Source organism: Girardinichthys multiradiatus, chromosome 15 (genome assembly GCF_021462225.1).
Source record: "Girardinichthys multiradiatus isolate DD_20200921_A chromosome 15, DD_fGirMul_XY1, whole genome shotgun sequence".
Classification (NCBI taxonomy): Eukaryota; Metazoa; Chordata; class Actinopteri; order Cyprinodontiformes; family Goodeidae; genus Girardinichthys; species Girardinichthys multiradiatus.
The window spans coordinates 25,079,170-25,105,500 of NC_061808.1; the positions used below are offsets into that span (position 1 = coordinate 25,079,170).

At 38.3% G+C, this 26,331-nt stretch overlaps 2 protein-coding genes across 9 annotated transcripts in view; both read right to left on the reverse strand.

Moving 5' to 3' along the window:
* Window positions 1-1,316: 1,316 nt before the first annotated feature.
* Window positions 1,317-9,617, reverse strand: yy1b (YY1 transcription factor b). Of its 3 annotated transcripts, none has more exons than XM_047387431.1 (5): window positions 8,884-9,617; window positions 7,239-7,401; window positions 4,057-4,153; window positions 3,448-3,606; window positions 1,317-2,409 (listed from the first exon to the last, which is right to left on the reverse strand). In XM_047387431.1, the coding sequence occupies exons 1-5, from the start codon at window positions 9,428-9,430 to the stop codon at window positions 2,227-2,229; spliced, it is 1,149 nt and encodes a 382-aa protein (XP_047243387.1). In that variant the 5' UTR covers window positions 9,431-9,617; the 3' UTR covers window positions 1,317-2,226. The 3 variants fall into 3 exon arrangements, with proteins under 3 accessions (XP_047243387.1, XP_047243389.1, XP_047243388.1); XM_047387433.1 differs by having other exon boundaries at window positions 4,057-4,117; window positions 8,884-9,614; XM_047387432.1 differs by having other exon boundaries at window positions 7,239-7,389; window positions 8,884-9,613.
* A 1,857-nt stretch (window positions 9,618-11,474) lies between these two features.
* Window positions 11,475-26,331, reverse strand: part of evlb (Enah/Vasp-like b) — a 56,639-nt gene continuing 41,782 nt past the window's right edge. For 3 of the 6 annotated variants that reach the window (XM_047387429.1, XM_047387424.1, XM_047387428.1), the window contains exons 4-13: window positions 19,953-20,019; window positions 16,382-16,446; window positions 16,016-16,263; window positions 15,774-15,871; window positions 14,981-15,020; window positions 14,758-14,809; window positions 14,584-14,641; window positions 14,427-14,487; window positions 14,170-14,227; window positions 11,475-12,226 (exon numbers count right to left, since the gene is read on the reverse strand). In XM_047387429.1, coding sequence (XP_047243385.1) covers window positions 12,165-12,226; window positions 14,170-14,227; window positions 14,427-14,487; window positions 14,584-14,641; window positions 14,758-14,809; window positions 14,981-15,020; window positions 15,774-15,871; window positions 16,016-16,263; window positions 16,382-16,446; window positions 19,953-20,019 — 809 coding nt within the window. In that variant the 3' untranslated portion in view covers window positions 11,475-12,164. Of the gene's footprint in view, window positions 12,309-14,169; window positions 14,228-14,426; window positions 14,488-14,583; window positions 14,642-14,757; window positions 14,810-14,980; window positions 15,021-15,773; window positions 15,872-16,015; window positions 16,264-16,381; window positions 16,447-19,952; window positions 20,020-26,331 lie in introns of all 6 variants that reach the window. The other 3 variants (XM_047387425.1, XM_047387427.1, XM_047387426.1) reach the window with 3 other exon arrangements.

Below are 26,331 nucleotides of genomic sequence, written 5' to 3' on the forward strand. Positions count from 1 at the left end.
AAACAGATAAAATAGAATATTTAATCTGTCTAAAGAGCTGTTAACTAAAAGCTTGGCACACAGTAGGAAGATGTGACAACTCCACACCTTCCAAAATTGTGCTATAGTTTTAGTTTTCACTTCAAAGTAACTATTGATTAAACTGCTAACTGCAAGTGCAGCCTTTTAGATTTATTTTGTAATGTTTTATAATGTTTATGAATGGTTTTTTTTAGTACTTCTGGACACGTTACTTTAAAGGCTTTTAAAACATCTTCATAGGCACTGCCAAGACCAGGACTGGAGAGTACTATAGATAAACAAAATCCTAAACCCTGACTGCAAAATGGTACACTAGTCTTGATGTGGCAGAAAAATAAATGGTAACATCATGGGTTCTAATGCTTATCAGGAAGTAAAAAATAAAATCTTTAGAAATCCAGAAATCTATCAGAAAATACATTTGGGATTCATAGAAACACATTTCCTTCAGGTACAATTCTCTATTTTTTATTTATCTTCCACCTGGAGAAAACATAAACCACACTCCTTCATTTTAAAGACTTTGTTGGAACGCAGATTCTTTAATGTTGTCACCAAGTCAAAAGATTCAGAGTGAAAGGTTGATGGATGATGATGTTTAAAAGATATTAGACAATATACTGCTGGCACACGCTGTCATGCGAAGACATATTTGGCCATATAGTGTCATGGCAGGCCACCATGAATTCTATCGTGTATCAGAGAACACTTGAGGAAAACGCGAGGGAAGCAGAACTGGACCCTGTGACATGACAGTGACCCAGAGTATAACAATAAATCCACCAAGTACCAGCTGGAAATTAAGAAATAGAAAGCCCTGGTCAAAGCCCAGGTCCTGATCTCATTGAGTTAAAGTTCTGAGCTGCTTGAAACGGGCTTCACATGCAAAAGGAACCTGTTAAGCATCTCACAGCGGAAAGTGACGAGTGGCTCAGATTTGCCTCAAACTGATGTCAGAAACTGGTAGATGGTCTCACTGAAGATATTTCAACCAAAGCTGGTAACACCATTAGGGAGGGTGCCCTAACTTTTTTCTCAGCTAAAAAAACAAAAAACAAAAAAACCCAAAACATTTTTTGTTGATATATTTTGCTTGATGAGTAAAACAGTTATTTTAATAAACATAGTTATTTCCCCTTCTGTTCTCAAGATAAAAACAAAAGTTTACACATCGATATTTGAACATTTCTGTCAGAATTTCTTCTTCTTCTTGCTTGGGACCAAAAAACCCCAAGAAAAAGTACCAACATCTACTGAGAATCCCTCCCAGAAAGATACAGAGAAAAACTTTAGAGTAGTTTGACAGAGTTGGAATGACCCATTTTATTGTGGGCAGCTGAAATACATGGGTGTAAATAGCAACAAAAGGAAGATAATGGTTGACTTCTGTACATTACATTCTAACAAAGAAGTGATGGTCTCGCAGTCTTTTCCACGTATGCGCCAGACCCTTCAACCGAGTACGATTATATTACTCATTCATCTGTGTTAAGACAGTTATTATAAAATATAAAGCAACTCAGGACTAAAGATTTAATTGGTTAACACTTTAAAAATCACACCTCTATCTATGTCTACTTAATTTTAATACAGCCATACAATGCAAGTATACAAGGTTATTCTGTGGTTAGAGGGGAAGTACAACCAAAGATGCAAACATACAGTTGGTTTTTTTTAAACTCCTCCTGTGTGTGATTCAGAGGGAACAAGGCTGAGGCCTTTTTGTGTCATAGTTATGATCTTATAATGCAGCAAAAGAAAAAAGAAAAACTTTTTTACTAAACACAGCCTGAGACAAGTGTACAATATGCACACTTGGAGGGAAATAAAAGCAACGCCGCGACAACATAAACGTACTAATATATACCATTGTTTCTCTGACTTCTCAGGTAAAAATAAATCTCTGATGTTTGTCCTTGGGTTCCATCTTCTGGTAGCAAAGTGCCAATAGAGTAATGGGACAGGTGGCTGGATTGTTGTGGGGGAGGCTTCTTCACGGTGCTCCTCATCCAACGTGACAACAGGCAAAAAGGGGCTTTGAGGGAAAAAAAACAACTCAATTTCAGTGTTTTATGTCTTTTAAACTGTCAGATTTTTTCCTTTTTTTTAAATTTTTTTTATAAATCAACAAGTCTCAAGGTCTTCATCACGTCTTCAAAAGAGGTTGTTTTTCGCCTTTGTGGCTCGACGTAGACGAACGGGTTCTCATTGGTTGTTTTTGGCTTTGGCGTGTGTGAGAATGTGAGACTTCAGGTTGGTGGACTGGGCGAATTTCTTATTGCAGCCGTCGAAGGGGCACACGTAGGGTCGGTCTCCAGTGTGGATCCTCACATGTGTGCGCAGGTTGAAGTCCAGAGAAAACCTTTTCCCACAGCCTTCAAAGGTGCACTGGAGGGGGAAAAAAAGGCATCCCTGATTAATCTGTTGACAGGGTGCAGTTCTTGGGTTGTTTCTGATTTGTTTTGAACAATCTTCAATGTACTGTGTTGGGAATTAATATAATAGTGAAGTGGAGGGAAAAAGATTCATATATGGAGAAAAACTGAAATTTCTAACACTGCACTTCACCATCCCCACAGTGAAACATGGTAGCAGAAGCATCATGCTGTGCAGACGTTTCTCTTTAGAAGTGATGGAAGATAGCAGAATCTTAAAAAAGAAAAAGGCATCCAGAGACTTGCGACTAGGATGGAGCTACAATAAAATGATTTAGATGGAAGCTTATTTGTGTGCTAGAATGGGCTAGTCAAAGTCCAGACCCACATTTAAATGAGAATCTGTGAAACATGGTGGTGGCAGTATCATGTCAAAGGAAGAGTTTTCTTCAGGTTACAATGGAGTGGTTCAAATCAAAGCATATTCATAAGGTAGAGTGGCCTAGTTAGAGCTCAGACCTATACAAATTTAAAACCACCGTGTCTCATTTTCCTTCCACTTTACCACTCTGTTATGCATTACTTTAATAAATAAAATACCAATAAAATAAAATAGATTTGTAGTTCTAACTAGGGATGGGCATATATATTGCCTGGCTGAGTATGCAGGTCACTAAAGTCAAAGGCCAAAACTTACAAATCATTGAGCGGGCCTCTTTGGGACACCAGTGACATGAAGTAATGCAATTTTATGATTAAACGGGATAAAGGAGTTGCATTTAATCATGTTTTTAAAACATACTGACATTTATTGCTGCTTTTATTAAACCAACAGTAAACAAAATAGACCGTCCCAATCCGAAAATTACTTTTAGTTTTAGAGTAGAGATCATTGTTGTCATGATAACTCCTTTTTTCTATACTGTACTGTAAAATATTTGTTGAAGAGATCTTGCAGAAATTGTTAAATCAGAGAGATTTATGTGCCAAACCCAAGGTGAGCCGATAAGTTAATAATGTGTCAGAGTGTGTAATTAGCCCTGATGCCAACCTGAAAGGGTTTCTCCCCTGTGTGAACGAGCTGGTGGCGTTTGAGCTTGGAGCTCTCGACGAACGCCTTGCCGCACTCAGCGCAGACGTGCACACGAGGTCCGTGGGTATGAAGATGTTTCCTCATGGCCGAGTTATCCCTGAACATCTTTGTGCAGCCCTGGGGGAATCAAACGGAGCACAGCCCAGAGTTGGCAAACAAATAATGGGAGGCTTGTCTCAGTGAGGATGTCAATATTCTATTGATGCGCGAGGGGGTTATGTTTCCTTTCATACAAATGTCAGCGACAAGTGCTCTCCGCATTTTGTAGAGCTTTTAGAAAAAGGCTCTGAAAAGAGTAGAACAACAGATCTATAACACGCTGAAGTGGTGATGCTCTGTTAACAGCCCAAACTAAAAGAGCAGACTGCTCGCAGAGCAAAGAAAAACCATTTACTTTAGCAGCTCTAGATAAAACCTGATTGTAATTGTGCATCAGTGCACTTAGGTGCTATCAATGCTTTTCAATAACCTTTAGGAAAAAGAGACCAAGCAACAATGGGCAGCATTAAACGTGCGTGAACAGTGAATTGACAGGGTTCCTGCGAGAGGCGGCATCTTTAGACTCACTTTATGAGGACAGGCTATCGTTCGGGGAGCATCATCTTCTTTCACCTTCCTGGGCTTCATTCTGATAAGAGGAGGGGGGAGTAGATGGTTAGAGGTACTGAAAAAAAAACAAACAAAAACAAAACAAACATATAAAGACATTCTGTTAACAAAAGCTTTAAACTGAAGTTTAATGTAACTCATTAAAGTAGAGATGCACCAATCAATTGGCCAATTCTCTGCTTAATCGACTCTGATCTGTTCAGCAGGTCAAATAAAATCAGATAAAGGTAGAAATAGATGCTTTGATGCACAAATGGCAATGGTGGTGTAATTCTTCATACCTGTTAGATTTAAAACTGATCTATCAAAGAACCTGCAGCCCTTCCCCTCCTCTTATATGTTAGAAAACAAATAATCTGAATCAGAATCAGCAGGCCAGACCTCAAAGAAAACAGGAAATAGCCTGATCGTTGCATCTCCACTTGAAAGCATTAATGTTTTAGCTGAGAAATCACAGTTCAGCCTAAGAGGATGTTTGCTGGTAAAGGAAACAGTTCAGTTAAGTTTCTAAGGAAGAAGTATTCCAACAAATTACCCTTTCCCTGATGGTTTTATAAAGCTAAACTACAGTCACCAGCTGGTTTGTATTTACGCAGAGGACGTTTTTCTGCTAGGATGCTGCAGCGTCCGTGGTATTTTTACAGCGACATGCCTTAATTATTTCCCATAAAACGCACACAAGTTTAGAGTTGTCCGTGTTTGATGTGTTACACAGAGTCGGCCTGACATGCAGGGCGCCACACCAGCAGCAGCCTGCTGCAGTACCTCCTGTCATAGTGAGGATTTTTACTCAGAGGTACTTTGTAACATTTTCAGCTGAGCCATTCTCAGGGCCAGGCTAAAAAGAAACAGAATAAACAAAAATAATGCTGCTGGTACTTCTGACACGTTTAAGCATGTTATTGTGACAAATTCTATAATTTTCCTGCTTTAAACCTCTAGCTTTTTATTCCCGCAGTTTCTGTTAAGATTCTTGAATTTTGACTACAAAACATTTACCTTAATAATGCTTGACCAGTAGTTGGGTCTTAATATCAGCACGTTTAACAAATCATCATTCAACCCAAAGCTGAAGCTTGATCCTGATTTGGGAGTGTGATAAAGGGCTATTTCACTACTTTTTTGCCATGTGGACTAACTTAGAACAGCTCTAAGTAAAAATGTGACTTTTCACAAGTACACCGGATTACAACAAATTCAGAATCTGCAAAGTAGTTGGATATTTCAAAGCTTTATTCTGTTTGGTTTTGTTAAATGGCAGTTTTAATGCTTTATCTGGCAATATAACCAAATCCAGATTTAAACTTGTCTAGATTTCAAGATTTTTAAGTTCTTAGTACCTTAAAACCAAAATACACATGTCTATTATGTTGAACTCAAGGTGTGATTGGGCAAACCTAAAGATATGTAATTTAAACATAAATCAATGTAAAATACATGTTTTAAGTCTTTTAAGTCCCTGCTTTTCCAGACTCTTCAAGACTGCAGGAAGCCTGGGTAACCAGCCTTACCAACAGGAGAGCTGGATAACTGCAAGGGCTTTGTAAACTACAACTAATGCCTGGAGTGAGGCCATAAATGGTACACAGGTTGAAATTTACTAGACTAAAATTGAAGATCTCTAAAAAAAGATATATAAACCAGATGAAAATTGGGTCCTTCCAGCACCACTAAACATGGCTTTATGACTATAAGTATGAACAGAGCATAGCTAAATACAACTACCTCAGCTTGTTATGCTTTTTATGCCATTATTGGCTATAACAGCAAGTTTTCATAAGGAATTTCTATATTAACCATTTGCAATAGATTTCAGATTTTATCATGTTTTTAATTTATTTATTATATCTTAGAATAAATATATGTGTCAGAGATGCATCAACATTATTTCCTCGTCAAGAACAATGATGTTCACGTTAGTCAGCGTAGTTAGTATTTTACACGGTAATAACACCAACTTTCTCTTTAGGATGGGCTGCTTTCATGTCTTGAAAAAGCTGCAGCTCCTACTGTTTAAAGTCCTGTTGATTAGATGCCAGAGTAAGCTTTCTCAGCCTGTTGCTGCAGGCTGCTGGTCAGCTGGCTGAAAGAAGGCTACTACACTCACTAAGGTAATGGCGTTATGAAACTACAATTGACAAACTCCGAAAAGCCTGTCTGCAAACGGTGGACTGAGGATTCTACCCGAGCAGATTATTCATCAGCTAATGCCAGCTTGTTGTCTTTGTGTGACTCTATAAAGAGCAGAATGGCAAAAAGGAGTAATATGAGCAATAAGTCAGTTTGCTGGAACACTACAACTAATTTTAGTGGATATTTGTTCTATATTTGTGCATAAGTCCTTAATCAAAATCTAAATAATAATAAAACACACAATTAATATTATAACTGTTGTAATTATAAATGTTGTTGCTTTAGTAGTAGTAGAAATAAATGTGGGTTCTCTGTTCTACATGAAAGCAATTAGATCATATCATTATCTGTGTAAATACTCATTTATCTATTGTTTAATCTATTGTTGACATCTAACACAACGAGGCAGCAGTGAAAGGCATCAACATCTGGATGTGAGGTCAATATTCTGATCATTAAATGCTTATCATATGAAAAATCATACTCTAGCTTAAACAACACTGGACTTTTACATACATTTTCATCTCAAAATCTAACAATACTTTGACAAGCAGGTACTTTGCCTTATTAGTCATTTTTTAACTTACATTTTGAAACATGTTCTGCAGTTTTGGGTTCTCTAAAATTAACCCCCTTTTCACCGCCTCCCTTATTTTTCATACCCTGCACACATAAACATATCCGGTCTTTATGCGTGAAAATATGGTTAAAATGTGTAGAAGCTACTGTTTAACAATAAAATAATTTTAAAAGAAATCTCTGTTACATACCACACTGTGTATACTATCAATTTCACTTTTCACAGCTTTTTTTCCCACATAACAGAATTCAAGCGTGTATAAAATAGCCCTAACATTTTAAGCTCAAATCTAAAAAAGACATGTTCTGACCTGAGAAAATCCCTTGAACAGCAGCCATAGCAGCTGCCTGCTCGTTTAAAGGCCCTGTGTTGACAGTGTAAACACGTCTGTTTACCGCTGGGAGCCGCTGACGGCGGAGACACTCACCTGGCAAATTCAGCCAGCTGTTTGGGGTCTGAGAGGTCGATCCCCGGGATGCCACCAGGGGGCAGCTTCTTCCCCGTCATGTACTCGGAGTAATCCGGAGGAGAGTTCTCCCCGACGATCTGCTCCTCCACCACTGACTCATGGTCGATGTCTTTATTGTCATCTAGGAACACATTACAGAGACTGAACCGATAACATATTGGTGGGACCCTGGCTACAAGCCTCGGGAGTCTGAAAACATCTGCTACAGCCTGCAGGCCACCTGATTATGTTAACAAGCACTTCACTGCAGCATAATTACTGAATAACATGAATACATTTACCACTTCCTCACATCCAATTTTCCTCACAAACACAATCATTTGTAAAATCTTGTTCAAATGCCACTACTTACCATGTTATTTTTATGGTTTAAAACATTTTAAAAAGTAGATTTAAGTACACTTTACCAAGCATTACATCTGAGACCGAATTTTAGTATGCCATTTAAAATAACGGGCTTTGAGAACAATAAGTGAGGGTTTATATGAACCATTTTAATAAAGGTCTTATAGTTATCTCAATACACTATCAATGCCTTTGAATTTGTTAGAATAAATCAATGTAAAAATTGATTTATTAAAATGCAAAACATCAGAAACGTTTTGCTTTCTCTGTTATACTGAATAAAAAGTGCTATTTAATCGTAGCGGTTTTAATCATCTATATCATGCTACATATTTTAATACAAGCCTTTGGGTTACCACAGAAGTCACAGAGTTTGCTCTCTGTTAAAATGATTTCTCAACAACTTTCCAAATCACATTATATTCATTTTATAAAGTACTATTTACTAATTACTATTTATTTTCTTAATTCTTTACCATAGAAATGCACTCATGCGTTAACATTACTCTTCACCAGCCAGCAGAGAGCACTAAAAATAGTGTAACACATAAAAAAGGTATGTCTCTGTCACTAAGCAGGCTACACGACTTGTTTTACCAACGCGTTTAAAATAATTATTGGAACTAGTAAATACGAGCTCTGGAGTGTCTTTTTAAAAGCTATTTATATAATGGTGACTGATTACTAACTGGTTGCTGCGTCTCTTCGCACTCCGTCGCTTTTAAGGCTCAAAGCTAAACGGTGAAGTTAACTGTCAGCCACAGCAACCACACAGAGCTAACGGCTAAATAATATACTGAAAAAAATAGTACGTAACTACAAGAAAATCATCTGTATAAAACTTAAGTCCGAATTAATACAGTCGCCTTGAGCGATAGCGACTATGATGGCACAGAAAGTGCGCCACAGTTTTGCGGCCTGCAGAGATGTTAGACCCAGTTCTCTCCCGACCCGGAGCACGGCCGCCATCTCTGCCCGGCCGCGTCTATCGCCATCTTTTCGGGGCCGCCGCCATACTTACGAGTCTCGGGGAATATGGCGGCGCCCAGCAACACCTAAAACATGGCTTCCCTTCAAAACAAAAACATTTCCATATGGTAGAGCGGGGTTTTTAATCGAAAAAACAGACTAAACGTCGCTTTTCACAACAGCGCGACTGAGCACTCCAGGAAATAGTCTGGTGCAGCAGGACAACGCCCTGGTAATGAGGCCTCTTTGCAACGGAGCTTACAGAGACTGTAAGGGTAAAGTTACTTACCCGATGCCCACATTGTAACAGAAAATTCTCCCTCCAGAGTCTTTATTTGCACCTGCTTCTGTTCCCATTTTCTCCCACCAGCCTCGGCGCCGCTTAAATAGCTCTTTTTGCCTGCTTTCTTTCCACCAGTGCCGCCTCCTCGTTTCACCCGACCCACCGAGCTCTTCCCAGCCACAGTCACTAAAGTCTGCTCGATGTATTCATCCTCGACCCCAGGAGCCGGTACCGGGATGAGGATCTGATCCTCGAATCCGCCTCCGCCGTCCGTATGCAGGTCCGAATCGTCGCCGCCGACTACCTCCTCCCGGGTCTGGACCAGGATTACCTCCTGGTGGTGGTGGATCGAGCTGGGGTCGTCCGTGACCAACGGTTGCAGGGCAATCATGGGCTGCCCGTCGTCGTCGTCGTCGTCGTCATCCCCGCCGACCACCGTGGTCTCAATAGTCTCCACCGGTATCGTCTCCACTTCTATTTCGTGCAGCTCCACGATCTCGGCCGGCATCTCCGAGCCGTCTGTCTCAATGTACAGCGTATCTCCGGATGCCATGTTGAAATCCGCCAGTTTGACTGTCTCATTCACGCCGTGTTGTGCGCCTTGTTTTCGGACCTCGCAAACACTCTCTCACACACACCCCCTTGGTCCGCTCCTGTCTCCTCTCCCTGTTCTTCGATAACAACTCTCCTCACTCCGTTCCACGCCAGTTCTCGTCGCCACTACGCTCTCATAGCCGATCATCGCGAGATTTTGTTGTGCCCAGTAAGAACGGTTTTGCTGTGATATGGGGGATTCCAGTAGGTGATTCCAACCTTTTGGATGTAAAATTTAGACAATGTTGCATAATGTTCGTAATTTCTTATCTTTTTTAAAAGTATGTTTTATTAAAGTTTACTACCTTGGTTTACCATGGTGATTACTTCACAGCTTCTTTCATTTAACTATCTCGGTTTTTCTTGTTTATATGTTATTTTTCTGATTGCCGAACAAGTCTGGAATTATTGTTTAAACTGAGTTTAAACTTATCCAATATATGGAGCATGTCAATAAAAATTATGTGTTTTAGTCAAACAACATAATCATATTTTAAATTCTCGTGCTTTCAAGAAGCATGCCCCTCGTTTTTTCACATTCACTTGTATGGGATGAGGAAGACCGTAAGTGCCACTATAAAATAAAAGAATTAATTGAATGCATAATATAAGTGACAATCTTCATGAAATATAAAATGGATAAACTAAAGTAAATGCGTAAATAATTCATTAAATAAAGATAAAAACCCATTTAAATAATGGAATTTATTACTTATTATTAAATGATGTAATTATTAAATAATTCCTTTATTCTTTTGGTTCTGTGCTGCAGTGCACAGTGGTATAATTTAAACTGTCACAGTGTCTCATCAACAAAACCTAAACAGACTGGTTAATCAATCACCTTTAACTATAACAGTGTTTGTCCCACTGACCCGAACCTTCAAATCTTTCAGGCTCAAAAGTGTCACGAATGAATAAATAAGTTGTTAATTATTACTTAAATGTGTCATGAAAGAATAAAAATTTGACATAAATACCTACATTTTAATAAACATACTTTTAATTAACTATGTTCTTAATCAAAATATTTTTATAGTTACAAAAACCATCTGCTGTGTCGAAAAACATATATTTTTTGTTTATCTGTCAGGCTAAGTGCTTAAAGTTAGTGGGTGGGATTAACACTGCTATAGTTGAAGGTGATTGGTGTAAAGTGCACTTCAACCAATCAGATTTTAGGCTCTATTTGTTCAGCCTTGAGACAGTTTAAATTGTTTCATGGTGGACTGCAACTGTTTGTACTGTATGAAATAATTGATTAAATCTCAAAATAACTAAGTCTTCAACATATTTTCTACATTTAATTGTTTAATAATGTATATAAAAAATATGACACCTTGATAATAATTCTGGATACATCTGTTTATTTATTTCTTGTATGTTTTTACAGTTTTATTTTGATTCCACATTTGGCCTTCCACACTAGGTTGAGTGTAGAGCTGACAATTTTTCAGTCTGATGATTGTATTTGACTTGCCTTGTCTATTGCTTTATTTATGCCTCCATATTATATGTACCTAAAATGTTTTATAGGCCTACATTAGTGGTTTTTGTTCAGTTAAGTATGCTTAGTTCAGTTAAAACTCCCTACTGTGGTACCTACAACTGTGCAAATACTTGTAACTCACAAGTTTCCTAGGTAGTTGTTTTTACAGTTGCTATGAGCTGCAGCATCTTATGTGGGCTAAAAGTAGGGCATCAAACTGCTTAATGCATGTATAAATTGGGGTTATATCTAAATTGCAATCCAAATAAAATCTCGGGATTATTTACTAGCAAGATTTCTAACATGTAATGAAAGATTTTAAATGATTTATCTTATTGGTAAGGTTTTCTGCATGATGGTTTCAACCGTAATTATCTTTAAACACAAAATGGCTTTTAGAAGCTCAGATGTTATCCAAATATCTGTGCAGCATCAGCTGTACCTTTGTGGTCCCTGTTTATTAATATGAACAAAAACCCACCAAAAAAAGCATAAAATAAACGAGACACCCTGATTTATCCAAGACATGTACAGTTTTATTTGAATTGATTTTAAACTCATTGTGTTTCTTTTTTTCCCCTCAAACCAGGAAGCACTTTTGTCATAAAGGGACACAATAAAATAGACAATACATCACCATATCCTTGCAGGCTGATAAAAATTTTTTATCAACAACATGATCACAAATACTCTGGTGTTTTGTTTTTATTTTTTATTTCTATTTTTACCTCAGAAGACTGCATTATCAAAAGAAGTGTACTTTATTCTTGGTTTGAAGCCCATTGTTTCTTCTTTGAGTTTCTGCCATGGTTCCAAATGTACTTGTGTTGGCAAAAAAAAAGAGTACATAAATAACAAAAAAAAAAAAGAAATGTTTCAGGTCAGGTGATTAAAGCAAATACATGGGACCCCATTGTGAATGTAGTTCAAACAAAGCGAAATAACAAAAGAAAAAAAATCTGACTCACACAGATGTGCAATAAAATATTAAAATAAACTAATAAAATAATTGTATATTTCATAAATTTCCTTTGGGCCAGAGGCAAAGGGAAGAGATGGGTAGACAAACAGACAAAGCATGTTAATGAAACAGAGTAATCAGTGCGAGAATGTAGTCCATTCATGTCTCTGGCGAAACAAACAAGGTGTTACAGAAACGGTGCCGCATTGCTTCAACACCACAGCTGAACACGATAAGTAGATTTCACAGTTTGGGCCTCTGTTCCTGACTTCTCCTCCTCCTCGTCTTCAGGGCCTCAGCAGCGGCTGCAAGGGCAATGGTTTGAAAAAAGCGATTCAGGTCTCAAAAATTATGTCGTGCTAACTCGGCTGAGTTCATTTCTAATGGCTGTGGGGAGAGAAGATGTTAAATAAAAAGTTAGGGTTAAACCGCAGGCAAGTAGGTTCAGGTAATAACCGATAAAATCGATTCTGAAGGGATGGTTCTCATGTTTTTAAATGGGGTTCTGTGGGGACATTATGTGCGGTCAGAGCTGTCTACTGCGGATAAGATGCTAACAGATTCAAGTAAAAATGAAAACGGTTTTCCTTGGACCCTGAGGGTAAATGGTTGTCCGAGATGTGGCCAGACCAAAGGGAACTTCTACTATTTTAATGCTAATCTAAAAGAAAAAAAATATGCAAAAACTCAAAAACTATTCATGTAAACACTCTTTTAAAAGCTTTTAGACTTCTGTCACTTTTAATTTAGGCAGTTAAGTGAATGATTATTCACACAGAAGATTGAGTTGGTTTGTGGTCTTGTACCAACAATGTTTCATATGAAAACACTTTGCAACATGGATGGTGATGAGATGGCAGAAATCTGCTTTGGTCTTGGTCCTGCTCAGAGTAGATGTTAGCTTTGGACTCCAGGAAAAACAGGCCTCTCTTTATCCAAACATTGTTTAAAAAGCTATCTACTGCAGATATTTTTAACTTCTCCACCAGAACACCACTTAAAAGAATCAAACTATCCCTTTGAAGGGCATTGCATGAGTTAGAGAACAGATACAGCACATATATAGAGATATTTGTTTTTTCCCCGTTGTAAGTGAAATACCTCCACATTTATTGGAACCACTAGTAAAGGTTTGTTAAATGCCTTAAAATAAATGCATCTTTTAATGCTGAAGCATAACCTCACACCAAAGATTAAAAAAAAAATCCAGCCTTTAATTTGTGTACAATTGTTTTTTTTACTTTTTTACAAAAATCACCGGTCCAACTTTGTTAGCACTCCTAAAAATCCTTTTAAAATAAATGAAACCGAATAATTTATACCTTACAATTTTAAGTTGATCAGAAAATCAAAATGCCTAAATAAAAATCCATGACTTCCTGTTTCCCTGTAATATAAATATTACCTGACAGACAGGATCCTTTTTGCTTAGATGCTCTTTAAAAAATGGGAAAGACAAGAGAACATGCAACTGAGCTAAAGCATGTATGCTGATCTTCATGAGTCAGGAAATGGCAGCAAAAATATAGTTGCTCACCTAAACCTGTCCATGTCTACAGTCAGTGCAGTTATTTTCAAAGGTTTAGGCTGGAACAACAAACAATGCTGGATGAGGACTCTGTAGCCACGGCGCACAGTGGAAGGATGGTAGGGAGGTTGAAGCAATCACCAAATCTTGGTTTAGAGACCTGGACCAATTTTTAATGGTGAAATACTACTGGTGCAAAACTTCATTTTAAGGCTGTTTACTCATCTTTATTAAGATTTGCCAATAGTTTTAAACAATAATGGGGCATTATTGTTTAATTACCTTTGCTAAGTTTTGTTATTATATATTTATACAGTTACTCAAAATGTAATACTATTTAATACTGTAAAAGAACATTACATGAACAAGGAGTGTAAATGTAATGAGCAACATTTATATTTGTTTTGCTTATTACAAATTCAGAGGTGTTTTTTTTTTACTGTATTTTCACAGTTTAGCTACACTATTCATAACGTTGCACAAAATGGAATTTGACTTTCTGGTTCTAAAGCATCTGCTATACATGCATTGGTTTTACTGCAAACATTTAGACCAGGTTTTGGAATTTTAATATTTAGTTTTCTGAGAATCTAGTGCAACCTAGTGGTCGCAATTGCACATAACTGGTAGACTGGTGCAAACCCACTGGATTAATATTCCAAACATATGGATCAAGACAGAGTCCCATCTTTGAGGTCAAGAAGTGAAAATGAAACGTACCATCAATGATTTCATCCTTCACTTTGTGCAGTTCACGGAAAACCTCATCTAAGATTTCCTATAGAGGTATAAAGAAAGAAATAAAACAAATTGGACATATTCTATAATCTGTGTGAAGTGCTGATTATCAGTTATTAGTAAATGTAGCTGATGGAAAACAGACTAATTTTACTGTCAATAAATACCAACATTAAACAGCAAATTCTGCATTGTATTAATTTCCCCTATGTGCTCACATGCAGTGTGTTTTACTTCACCTGTTTCATCCTATCAAGATCTAATGAGTCTGAGTCGCTGACACTTCCTGCTGTTCGTAACCTGTGTGATAAGAAAACGTTATATTTTTAGGAAATCCTCTTTCACTGACTGCTGCTGATCTTCTCAAGCCTCGTGCGAAGGGCTTCCAGCTCTCACCTTGAAACCATTGACCTGTCTGCAGAGTTAGCTCGGTCCCAGGGCTTCTTCGTGCCATCTGTGTGACAAGAACAAAACCACTGGATAAAATACAACAAATTTCTCCCGTGCATCAGATGATATTTGAATGTTTTGTGCAGCTCTAATATGGTTTCCTGAGCTTTGTTCTCCTACCTGTGGAATTCTGTGCACCCCGAGTGTTGGGTGATGGAGAGTTTGCATCATCCTAAAGTTAAACACAAGCGAGAGAAAAAATTTGGCTTTTAAATTTTGTATTTATTCTCATATAACTCAGCAAACACTGACAAGTAACAAGGCCTTGATTGTGTGATCACCATCAACATTATCACCATCCCTAATGAAGTCATCATTGCAGCTACAGTGCCAGTCCACTTACATTTTGACTGTCGTCAGGCTTCTCTGAAGCTGCTTTCCTTCTGGGGGAAAGAAGAAGCCTCAATTAAGAATGACACATTTCACCTAAATAAATTAATCCCAATATTGTTTGTTTAAGAAAGAAAGAAAGAAAGCAAACTTTTATGCTATGGCAAAAGAAAGTTTCCACAACTGGCAAGACATTAGTGAAAAACTAAACACACCCTATTATTCAGCAGTTCATAGAACCACCTTCAGCAGCAATAACTTTAGTCCTTTTCTGTAGACCTTTATCAGTCTCCCACATCATTTTGGAGAAGGTTTGGCTTCATTTCATTGAATCTTTAAGCCATTTGTTTCTGCACAGCTCACTAAGGTCCCGGCACATTTCAAACAGGCTGAGGTTTGGACTTTGAGCGGAGCATTTCAAGACCTTGAATCTTTTTTAATCCATCCTGTTGTAAATTTACCTCAGTGTTTGGGATCATTGTCCTGTTGAAAGAGCCAGTTTCAGTCAGGCTTTAGCTGTCAAGCAGATAGCTTCACATTTGACTCTAAAATAGAGTGATGTATAGAGGTGTTTAGATTTCTGCAGTTATGTTGCTGTACTCTACCTTGGTCTAATTTGTCCAAATAACTTGATCCAGAAGGCTGAAGTTTCATTAAGAGGCAACTGTGCAGACCCAAGTCTTGTTGCCGTATTTATTTTAGGAAGGAGAGGCTATTTCCTGGCAACCCTTCTAAACAGGCTGCTTATCCACAACTGTTTGAAAAGAACATAAATCTGTGGAGGTTTTTGGGTTGATTGCTCAGACCTTCGTGCCAGGAGAGCGTTCATCTCTTCCATCAGTCCTCCACTCCCACCACTTGTTCGGTTGGCTTCATTTTTGGTACCTGAAGAGCCTTCCTCAGGCTGACATACAGAAAGGAGAGGTCACCAACTTCTTGTTACTTTCAAATACAAACACCTAAGAAGGTGTCTGAGTCAAGGTCAGAAGACATAATCATGGTATGTTTCATAAAAATCGTAAGAAATCTGCAAATGAAATGTTCTTACTCTTTGGACACGGCGTAGTTTGGCTCCAGCTATCATTGCGGCAAGACCCGTTGGTGCAGGGGCCTCGTCCCCCTGGTTGCCTCCTCCTATAGGCAGCGGAGGAGGGAGAGGAGGCTGAGGGGCCACTGCTGATGGAGGTGGAGGGCCTGGTGGCGGTGGAGGAGGGGGAGGACCGCCCATGTTCACAGGTGGAGGTATTACAGGTGGGGCTACGGAGAGCACAGCAGGGTGACCTTGGAATGAAGAACCTGGAAACAAGTAAAACGTTAAGAAAACTTTTTATTCAACTCAGCATCCAGTAATGAGGGTTCAGTTTTTTTGCGTGTGAGTGGGAAAATGAGAACTTTGTGTCCTTTGTGTGTGTACCTGAGTTAGAGGACCGTCGTTCCCGCTCCATGTGCGCCTGCATCTGCTGCTGTTCCATCATTTGCCTAAAGGCAAAGGAAGAAAGCACAGCTGCTCACTCAGCATCAGTAAAATGCATTCATTAAATATTTGATTACATTCAACCGCCGTAACAGCTGAGACAACCTTTTAACACGGGCAGAGAAAGGTCTAAAAATTTGAGGATTTTTAGACCTTCAGTCACGTGTCAGCATGTCTCCCTCACAAAGCGTACAATGACTCGCAAAAGTATTTAAACCTCTTGCACTGTTTCACATTTTATCATGCTCCTTTCTGAGTATTTTGCTGCATTTACCAGCTTTTCTCAAATAATAGAAGGGATAAAATTATTTTCTGTTCCTATTCCTTTTATCTATTTATAACTTTTAATTTGTAGTTTCAATGTGAGAAAAAAAAAACAGTAGTCATAACAACATAAGAAATGGTGGTACATTTTCTTTTGGTAACAAAAAAAAAAAAATCAAGAAGAGTTAGGAAAAAAAAAGAAGAAGAAAAGCTAATGTTGCATATGTCTTGTATTTAAAACAAAAGATACATTATTTAAAAGAAGTAATGCAAAAATTGAGAGTGAACATGTGGCTGAAATAAAATGCATAAAAATAAACAATAAAATGTTTTGGGGGGGGTTGTTGCACTATGTTTAGTCATGTCAAAGGTTTAAATACAGTCCAGGCACAGACAGGATATTTTTGCAACTTACTCATTTTAGTACTTAAATAATAAATCTGTTTGCAAATAAGATGATGTCTTTAAGGCTGAGATCATTCAGGAGGAAGCACTCATTTAGGTTTCTTTTAATCACAATTAAAACATCTGTTAACCTACAACACTCCTGTTCATCTTAACAATTCTTTCTTATGAAAATCATATATCTTTTTCTCTCTTTCTTGAAGTCTTTTTGTGGCATATGCCTGTTTTAATGCACAAAGCATATGTATGTCACAACCCAGGAGAGAAACGAAGGAGACAGCTCCTGGGGAAGAAGCGGAGTTATCCAGCTATGAGTTGGACAGGAGAAGAGCTGAGACAGCAGAGCCTCTAATGTAACAGCAGAGCTCCTGCTGAAGATAGCATCCACTGAGAAAAACACACAGATCTGAAACTCGCTGTGTACACACAATCTCCTGCCACAATCACAGCACTAATCCTGGGAATAGTTCAGGGGACATGGGATCTGGCTGAGCCATAACTCCCTTTTCTACAGTATGTGTTCTTCTAAGCCCTGGCATTTGGATCAGCCAATAAGCTAAGCAGAAGTAGGTTCAAAAGCTGAAACAAAGACCCAGTTGTGCCAGAGACTGTGTGTGAAGTGGGTGAAGGAACAGAAGTAAAGAAAGATGAAGTGTCTTTCATAATATAAACCAGCAAGAATAATCAATCCATCCATCCATCCAGAGTTTATCTGTCAGAACACAAGTCAATACACATGCAGCAAAATACATGAGTGATAAACATTTCAGATGTCAGCTCTAAATGTCACATCACCACTGCAGAGCTCTAAATATAGACCAGAATCCTTTCTTCCTTTCCAGCACTTCAGCTTTCTCAGTGTCATTCTGACTGTTTTCCTGTGCTTTGCTCTCCTCAGGAGATGGCAGCTTCTTGTTAGAAGTGCAGAGATACTACAGGAAAACAAAGCCAGTGCAGTGTGTTTCTGTCTACTTGGAGTTTAAGCAAAACCTAATTTCATCCCACTGTTACGGCTTGAGCAATGGACGAACCCAGAATGCAGTCTAGCAGGCAGCATGATGTTAAGAGGAAAAATATTTAATAACAAAAAAACTCACTCACAGGAGGTGACGGCAAAAACAGACATGGGCAGGCTTGGCAAGACGAGGCTTCGTGTGAACAGCAGGACATGAACATGAAAATGTAAAATGTTTCCGCGCCGACTAACTGAACAAGGTGTGTTTAAATGGAGCATGATACAGGTGGAACACAAAACTGATTAACATGGTGCAGGTGAACCGAATAAACTTAATTGACAGAACAAAACGTGACTGGAGCAAAACATGGCTTGAACAGAATGCAAATCCAAGGAAACAAACTAATAGAAACATAACTAGAAAAACATGAAACGAAAGCATAACCAGATCCAAAAACTTAACTTGACCACACATGAACTAGAAGACAAAATCTAAAGCATGACTAGGAAAATAATAAACAGAGACATGATTAAAGACTGGAGCAGTGAAAAACATAAGGAAAAAACCAGAAACTCAAAACCAAACAACCCCAAATCATAACACCCACTTATGCAGTATGTACGATATCAATCAATATTTTTACTAACCCTTATCTAAGCCAGAGTAATCAATCAGTTCACATATTTCAGATCATGGAAATTACCTGAAAGTTTTAAGGGTAGTATGAGTTGCAATTAATCTGAATCTGAAAGCTGCCTTGCAACATGATGGTCTTGGGTTGAAATCCCAGCCGGCGACTTTTCTGCATAGAGCCTGCATGCTATCAAAGTGCATGTGTGGGATCTCTCCAGGTACCCCAGCTTCCGCAAAACAATCCAAAAAATGTGTCTGTTCACTCTAGAGGTACTTTAACTAGGAGTTGTGCATGTATGTGTCTCAGTGTATTCCTGTGATAGACTGGTGACCTGTCTAGGGCGTGCCCTGCCCCTAGTCTATTAGAAGTTGAAACACGACATCAGCACCACTGTGACCCTGCAAGGATAAGTGGGTATAGAACATAAATGAATGGATGGCCTTTTTTCTTTCCTTTGATTTTCTTCTTCTCTTTTCCTTACCCCAATCATTTGTATTTTTGTACTTGGTAATATCATGCTTGGGTATGGTTATCTGTTATCAACAGCATTTCCCACCAGCTGGAACAAAAAGTTTGAATTCTCTTTATTTTAAATCCAAATTTGTATGATGTTTAAGTCTGTAAAGTAATCTTTTTATGTAAGTTTACCGCTTCCTTCCTGTTTTTTTTTTTAAGGTCTCTCTTTTGGCATGGGTAATTGATATTATTCTTGATCAAAAAATCTTTAAAATAATAAGAAAATATTTCAGATTACCTTTCTGATGTCTTAAAATGTATACTGAAAGCTGCAGAAATACTAGGAATAATCTAAAAATAGGCACCAACGTAAGCAAATCCTTAACAATAGGTTTCCTACAGATCAAAGAACACAGAGAATACTCCTAAAGGTTGTACTAAAGTCACTTTGGGTGATTTGATTTCACCTTTTAAATGAAGACAAAAAAGGCTGAAATAAATCTGAATTTTTGTGACACATTTTTCCCCTCTCTTTCTGTCCCCTTAACAGTGTTGTTAACAATGTCAAATAAATCCACCAGCATCTATAAAACTAATATTCCAAAAATATTGAGATCAAACTAAGTTTATGCATTTATCAACAAAGACAGTGAATTAAAAGAACTGTTTAATTTTGGCTCTACCGCTCAGATTTAAGTTTTAAGTCCAAACACAGAGGCTTTATATTGTGGAGCTACAGACATAACCTCTGTGTCACTGTGCTGTCATTCGTGTGTTCTCAGAAAAGATGTTTCACCTTGCTCTCTGAGCTTCGATGTCATCTGAAGTGGGACCATTCTGGACCTGACGCTGGAGAGCTGGACCTGCAGAATTAAGTGAAAGCAGAAGCAGAGAAAGAAACACAGATAAGGCAAAGCTGTGCTTAATAATCTATTACCATTACTTTAATGATCATTATAATTAGTGCCAGTCAAGACAATTAATCACCAAGTGACAAGGAGTTAAAGAGGAATTAACCATTATGCTAGCTCTTTGTGGGGTACTCACTAATGTTGGATGAAAAGCATATTAATCCATGGTTTAAATGAGTGCCCATTGATTCATCAAGCTCTTATGAAGGCAAGTTAAACACCTCAGAGACATGCATCCCGGATTATCATTCATAACAGCGTCAGAAGCCTTGCAAAATTATTCAATTCAATTCAATTAAAAATAATTTATTTATCCCAAAGGAAAATTAAATGTTGTTGTTGCTCATATTATAAAGGTTTCTTCAGAGCTGGTTTAGATGCTGATTGCTGTGAGCAGAAAGGATCTCCTGTAGAGGTCGGTCTTACAGCAGATCTGAAGAAGCCTCTGACTGAAGACACTGTTGTTATATGGCAGTCTCAAGAAGAGGATGCTCAGGGTTCTCCATAATGTTCTTCATTTTATGAAGAAACCTTCTTTCCACTATGATCTCCAGAGGTTCCAGAGGAGTCCCCAGAACAGAGCCAGCCTTCTTTATCAGCTTGTTGAGCTTTTTTAAGTCCCTGGCTCTGATGCTGCTTCCCCAGCAGATGATGGTAGAAGAGATCACACTCTCCACAACAGAAGATATGCAGCATCCTGCTGCAAACACTGAAGGTCCTAAGCTTCCTCAAGAAGTACAGTCTGCTCTGTCCCTTCTTGTAGATGGCTTCACAGTTGCATCTCCACTCCAGTCTGTTGTCCAGGTGAACACCGAGGTATTTATACACCTCCACCACCTCCACTTCCTCTCCCATGATGGAAATAGTGTTTGACCTATTTTTGTTTCTCTTAAAATCTACAATTATCTCCTTTGTTTTAGTCACGTTCAAAATGAGATGATTGTTTCCACACCATGCCACAAAGCGGTCCACCAGCTTCCTGTACTCAGCTTCTTGTCCATCTCTGATCCACCCCACAACTGCAGAATCATCTGAGTATTTCTGCAGATGACAGGAGTCTGTCTTGTACTGGAAGTCTGAGGTGTACATAGTGAAGAGGAATGGTGAGAGTACAGTCCCCAGTGGTGCTCCTGTGCTGCTGACTACCTGGTTAGACTCATAACCCTTCAGTCTCACAAACTGTGGTCTGTTTGTCAGGTAGTCTTTGATCCAGGAGATTGTTGAGGCCTCCACCTGAGTCTTCTGGAGTTTCTGACAAAGCAAATCAGGTTGGATTGTATTAAATGCACTGGAGAAATCAAAGAACATTATCCTCACAGTGCTGCTGGCTTTGTCCAGATGACATTGGGTTTGTTGAAGCAGGTGTATGATGGAATCTTCAACTCCAACTCCACAGCGATAAGCAAACTGAAGAGGGTCCTGATGGTTTACTGTTTGGTTACTCAGGTGGGCCAACAGGAGTCTCTTTAGGACCTCCATGATGTAGGATGTCAGGGCAACAGTCATTGAGAATTGATTGGTCAGTTTTCTTTGGTATCGGAACAAGACAGGCAGTCTTCCACAACACTGGAAACTTCTTCTGGGCCAGGCTAAGGTTGAAGAGGTGCTACAGAATCCAACAAAGATGCTCTCTGCACAGGCCTTCAAGACTCTAGGGCTGAAATGATCTTGACCTGTAGCCTTAGTCTGTTTCAGTCTATCCAGTTGTCTCTTTACCTGACTTCTGGAGACATACCAACACAAAGTATTGCATAATATAGTAGAGATCATCTACCTAACAACCATCTACTTAAACTGACAGGTCAGGCTAAGATTTACAAGAGATGCAGCCGAATCCCATGGTAACTCTGGAGGAGTTGCAGATATTCACAGCTCATGTGGTTGAATCTGTGGACTGGTAACATTTAGTTGTGAGTTGTCCACTCCTCAAATCTAACCTTATGGAAGAGTGGTAACTTTCCATGTTACAGAAAGGCACTGTTTTGCCAATTGGATACAGTGAAGTTTGTGGTTGTATCATGACAACATGTGAAAAAGGGCATGAAGACCTATGCAAAGTGATGTGTCGGAGGACAGGAATATTTAAAGAAAGAGTCTCTAAGATACTGCCACAGAGTCTCCTCCTCATCTCTGCTGTTTTTTACTGTTTGTGCTGCGGGGTGCCTGCAATGTAATCCTTTTAACACCATTAGGGAAATCTGCAGATGGAGAACCAGATAGGGTGTGCGTTTAATTCAAGACATGATAAGATGGGTGCAAAAGCCACTTCAGCCGAGGGATTACAATTGAATCAGTGGGATATATCATCTTTTTACAATAAAGCATCCAATTTGACTGAACTCCAATGGTAACACTATTAAATGTGCTAATCTGAAGAACAGTTTCAAAGATGTTTTTTATATATAATATGCTTTAAAGAAACAACTAATTGGATAAAGTATGACTGCGATCAATCGATCTTTAGGTTTATCACAGTTTCCCTTTAGTGATCTCATTGTTTTTTGTGTAACAGAGAGCTATGAGACAAAACAGAACTAAAAATATGTTTATATTGACCATATACTGTTTTGTCTAATGAAAAGTGGGCTTTACATAATGGAGTTAGGGATGTTTTCATGGTCAGTACTCTCTCCACTGCTTGCTGCTCTGATGGAAGTGGCTTTGGCAGGCCAAGGGTGCTAATGGCTGCTATTGATCAAGTAACACAGATTCAAAAATAGCACAGACCGAACTAAAGGCGTGAGTCAAACCTGGTATCAGGTGCTTTACCTGATTTTAGACATGTGAGCACAGTATGCGCAGTGTTTACCTTACAAACAAAGAAGTTTGTATCCATATTTTTATAAAGGAAACGATAACACAAGACTCTTTGTTTCAATTGAGTCAGTGCAAAATTTACTTGACCCTCAAATAGTAGTACTTTTAAGTCCTTAAGTTGAGGTCCATCAGAATACAGAGACATACAACAACTTAAAAGTAGCTGACGAGGATGATGATGCTCACATGCAAACACCAAACCTGTGTGCCACACTCATCTGAAACATGTATCACATTTTCCTTTGAAACAACCAGACAAAAATTGTTTTTAGCAGGCCGGCCAAAGACCCAGTAACACCAGGTGAGTCCTATTTCACCATTTGCCCTTACGACTTAGCCCTTTCCCTAAGTTTGGCATGTTATACTGTATATCTGTGTCCCAAACTATTTTTTTTAGATACACATTTTTAATAAAAGGTTGAAGCTGCACCATCAAAACACACACCGATGAGAGTATATTTTCTCTTCTTTCTATGTTTTACTGCCATGTTAATCATTTTGATGCCTTGTACTGATGAATTCTGCTGTAGTCTCTTTGGTATCTTCCTTACAAGTATGAAAAAATAAGGCTGTATGCTGATGACATTTTGGTTTCTTAATTGGGTGTCTTACAATATTTAGTATTAGAATATTTCATTTTGCCTCAGTTAGTGCCTCTGTCAGCATTTTGACCAATCACTGAAGGCCGGCACTTACTCTGTAAGAACTGAATCAGTTGTTGGTTTAATTGTTGTGGCAAGAAGATTGTGTTTTTTTGGCGAGGACAATTCATACTTCACCAGAAACTCAAAATTGAAGAATTCCTGGAAAGTCTGCATCCGTGGAAAGGCTGGAATTACAAAATTTCACTTTTCTGCATTAGCCACACCCATTTAAATACCTGACCAATAACACAACTGTTGTTGGACACCAAACAAGAAAATCAAGTTCTGCCAAATTACAGTTGTGAGAAAAAGGGACATCATTCTTTTCTGACAACAATAAGAGAGAAAACAGGAAAATGTCTCCTTGAATATCTCCTTGACCCGACTAACTCAGCCCTCTTCAAATTACTACTTTCTAATTAGGTAACTGTGTTTTGTTTACCAAACATGCATTCAAATGCAACAGTGCCATGTTTTTGCAAATGTCAAATTGGATCTATTTACATTTTCTCTTAAATAATTCCTAACATTGTCTTTCATTTAGTCCAGTCAATAACCATTGATTTCTATGCACACACGCAAAGATAAATTAAAAAACACAAGTTAAGCATGGTTTTAAACACAAAAGAACACACAGCATACATATCTTTACCTACATGACATACTGAAGAAGAGAAGCCGACCGTAGCACAGACAGAGACATTGACAGACGCACTCTCCTCTGACCATCTCTTGCCTTAAGCCACCTTTACTCCTCCTCATCATCACTGTCCTCATCCATCACCTCCCTTCCCATGTTTCTCCCTCTCCTCACCTGCCCTCCTTCTTTCCCCGCTCCCCCTCCTCCATTGAACCAATGGTATCTTCTGTCATCTTCATGTAACTGACACCAGTAGCAGTTGCAGCAGTGGCAACGGCAGCAGCAGTGGCAGCAGCCGCGTAGCGCGCATCTCCGGTTCATGTTTCAAAAGGTCAGGTTTGTCTGTAGGCTGCACAGTTAAGGCCCATCCTCTGTGCATAATATGAGATTCATTTCATTCATCAGGGCTCCTCTGTGAGCTCCTGCATTATAATTTTAAGAGTCCATTGTTTTCATTTGCAAAGTAAATTCAACCAGTCTAGAGAAAAAAATATTTTGCATCAACATCAATCAAATCCCGCACAAACTTGACACAATGAGAAAAAATACAAAGAGTTGCTTATATTTTTAGATTTTTTTTGGTTTCAGCTATTACATTTCACAGTGATAGGATCAATGGAAAACTTATTGAAAACAGATTTGAACATTAAAAAGATATCAGATTAATCTTATATGAGGTATCAAAACATCACAGTAAAGAACATGTTTAGCAGAACTGAAAAATTGTGATGGAATATTACTTTTTCTAGATTTTTCTCGATACATGCTTTTCATCCAAAAAATTCAACAAGCTTTCATAGTCATATTTATCTCAAACATTGTTGCAAATAATTTTATTAAAAGGTTAGTCTTGATTAATAATATTATTTTTGATATACTATTAGTCAAATATTTTGTTAAACTAATGTATTGTTAACCTTATGGCATAATTGCCTAAGTCAAATTTTTGTTTACTGTTAAAATATCAATAAAAATACAATGTGTTTTGTCTTGTTTTCGAAAATGTTCAAATATGACTTAGACAATTATGCTATGAGGCTAACATCATGGTAAAATACATTAGATTTATTACATATACTCAATTTATCACATACGGTACATTACAGAACCCTGACACATTCTGGTGATTTAAAATTGCTTGGTAGCACCACATAATACAGACAATACTTTTCTAGAATTTAGAGGTTACTTTCAAAGATTTCTCCTGATAATTACCGGCTACTTTTAAAATTTGAAATTTTCATGTAACTTACTGGTTACTTTCCCAGATGTAATCAGGTACTTACAGGAACTTATTGGTTTTCTTCCCCTTCTGTAGTTCCAGCAAAGTTACAGAAAAGTGACCTTTGAGTTTCTGAAAAGTACAGGTTGTATGCCACCATTTTTTTAGTTTGGGCTAAATATAGTATAGCAGGAAAAATGGTCATGGTTCTTTCAGCAGTTTACCTTATAAAAGGGTTTCTGTAGTCTAATTCAAATAAGGAGTTGTACACATTTGTGGTATCTTGCTTTAAAACAATAATAAAGTCAGAACTGGTAAGGACCACACTGATGTTTGTGCGGGTTTATTTAGCTCGACTTCTGAAGTAAATCCATCAGAAAATGTGGGATTGTGAGGACAGAAGATCCTGCTTATACCCCCCTCACCACTAGAGGGAGTAGGAGACACATCTCTAGTGATCGAGAGAGCAAGAAAACATATTGTTATGACTTTCTCAAATTATATCATCCATTCTAGGTCAATGAATGTATTTCTTCGTTTTATTTCCCATACAAACATTCAGCTAAAAAAATCTAAGTTACTAATATTGTGCTTTCTGTATAGTGCAAGCATGTGTAATATGTACATCCTCTCATCTATTGGTGAGCTCGTACTTGGCAGTTGCCACTCAAGCCTCTTTGCGCCCCCGTCCCATGTCATTAAGCAGATGAAAAGGTCTGCACTCTCTAGCACGGGACCCGGGGGAGATCTTCTCAATGACTCATTCAAATTAAGAGGCTGTGGGAGGGAACACACACTGCTGCTGGTGAGGGGAAATGAGCGACAGGCTGTGAAAGCCACTCTTTCTCTGTCTTGTTCTGTCACTCCACACTTTATATTTGCCTGATTCTCTCTTTGCTACTAACCCTGATATCCACAGAGAATACTGCAGGACAAATTGC

Excerpts from the sequence above, each read along its gene's own strand:
- yy1b (XM_047387431.1), bottom strand. The coding sequence starts at position 9,430 with ATGGCATCCGGAGATACGCTGTACATTGAGACAGACGGCTCGGAGATG. Across the intron at positions 4,154-7,238 it reads CAGCTGGCTGAATTTGCCAG|TACCTCTAACCATCTACTCC; the intron begins GTGAGTGTCTCC and ends TTTTTTTTTCAG. Across the intron at positions 3,607-4,056 it reads CGATAGCCTGTCCTCATAAA|GGCTGCACAAAGATGTTCAG; the intron begins GTGAGTCTAAAG and ends TGATTCCCCCAG.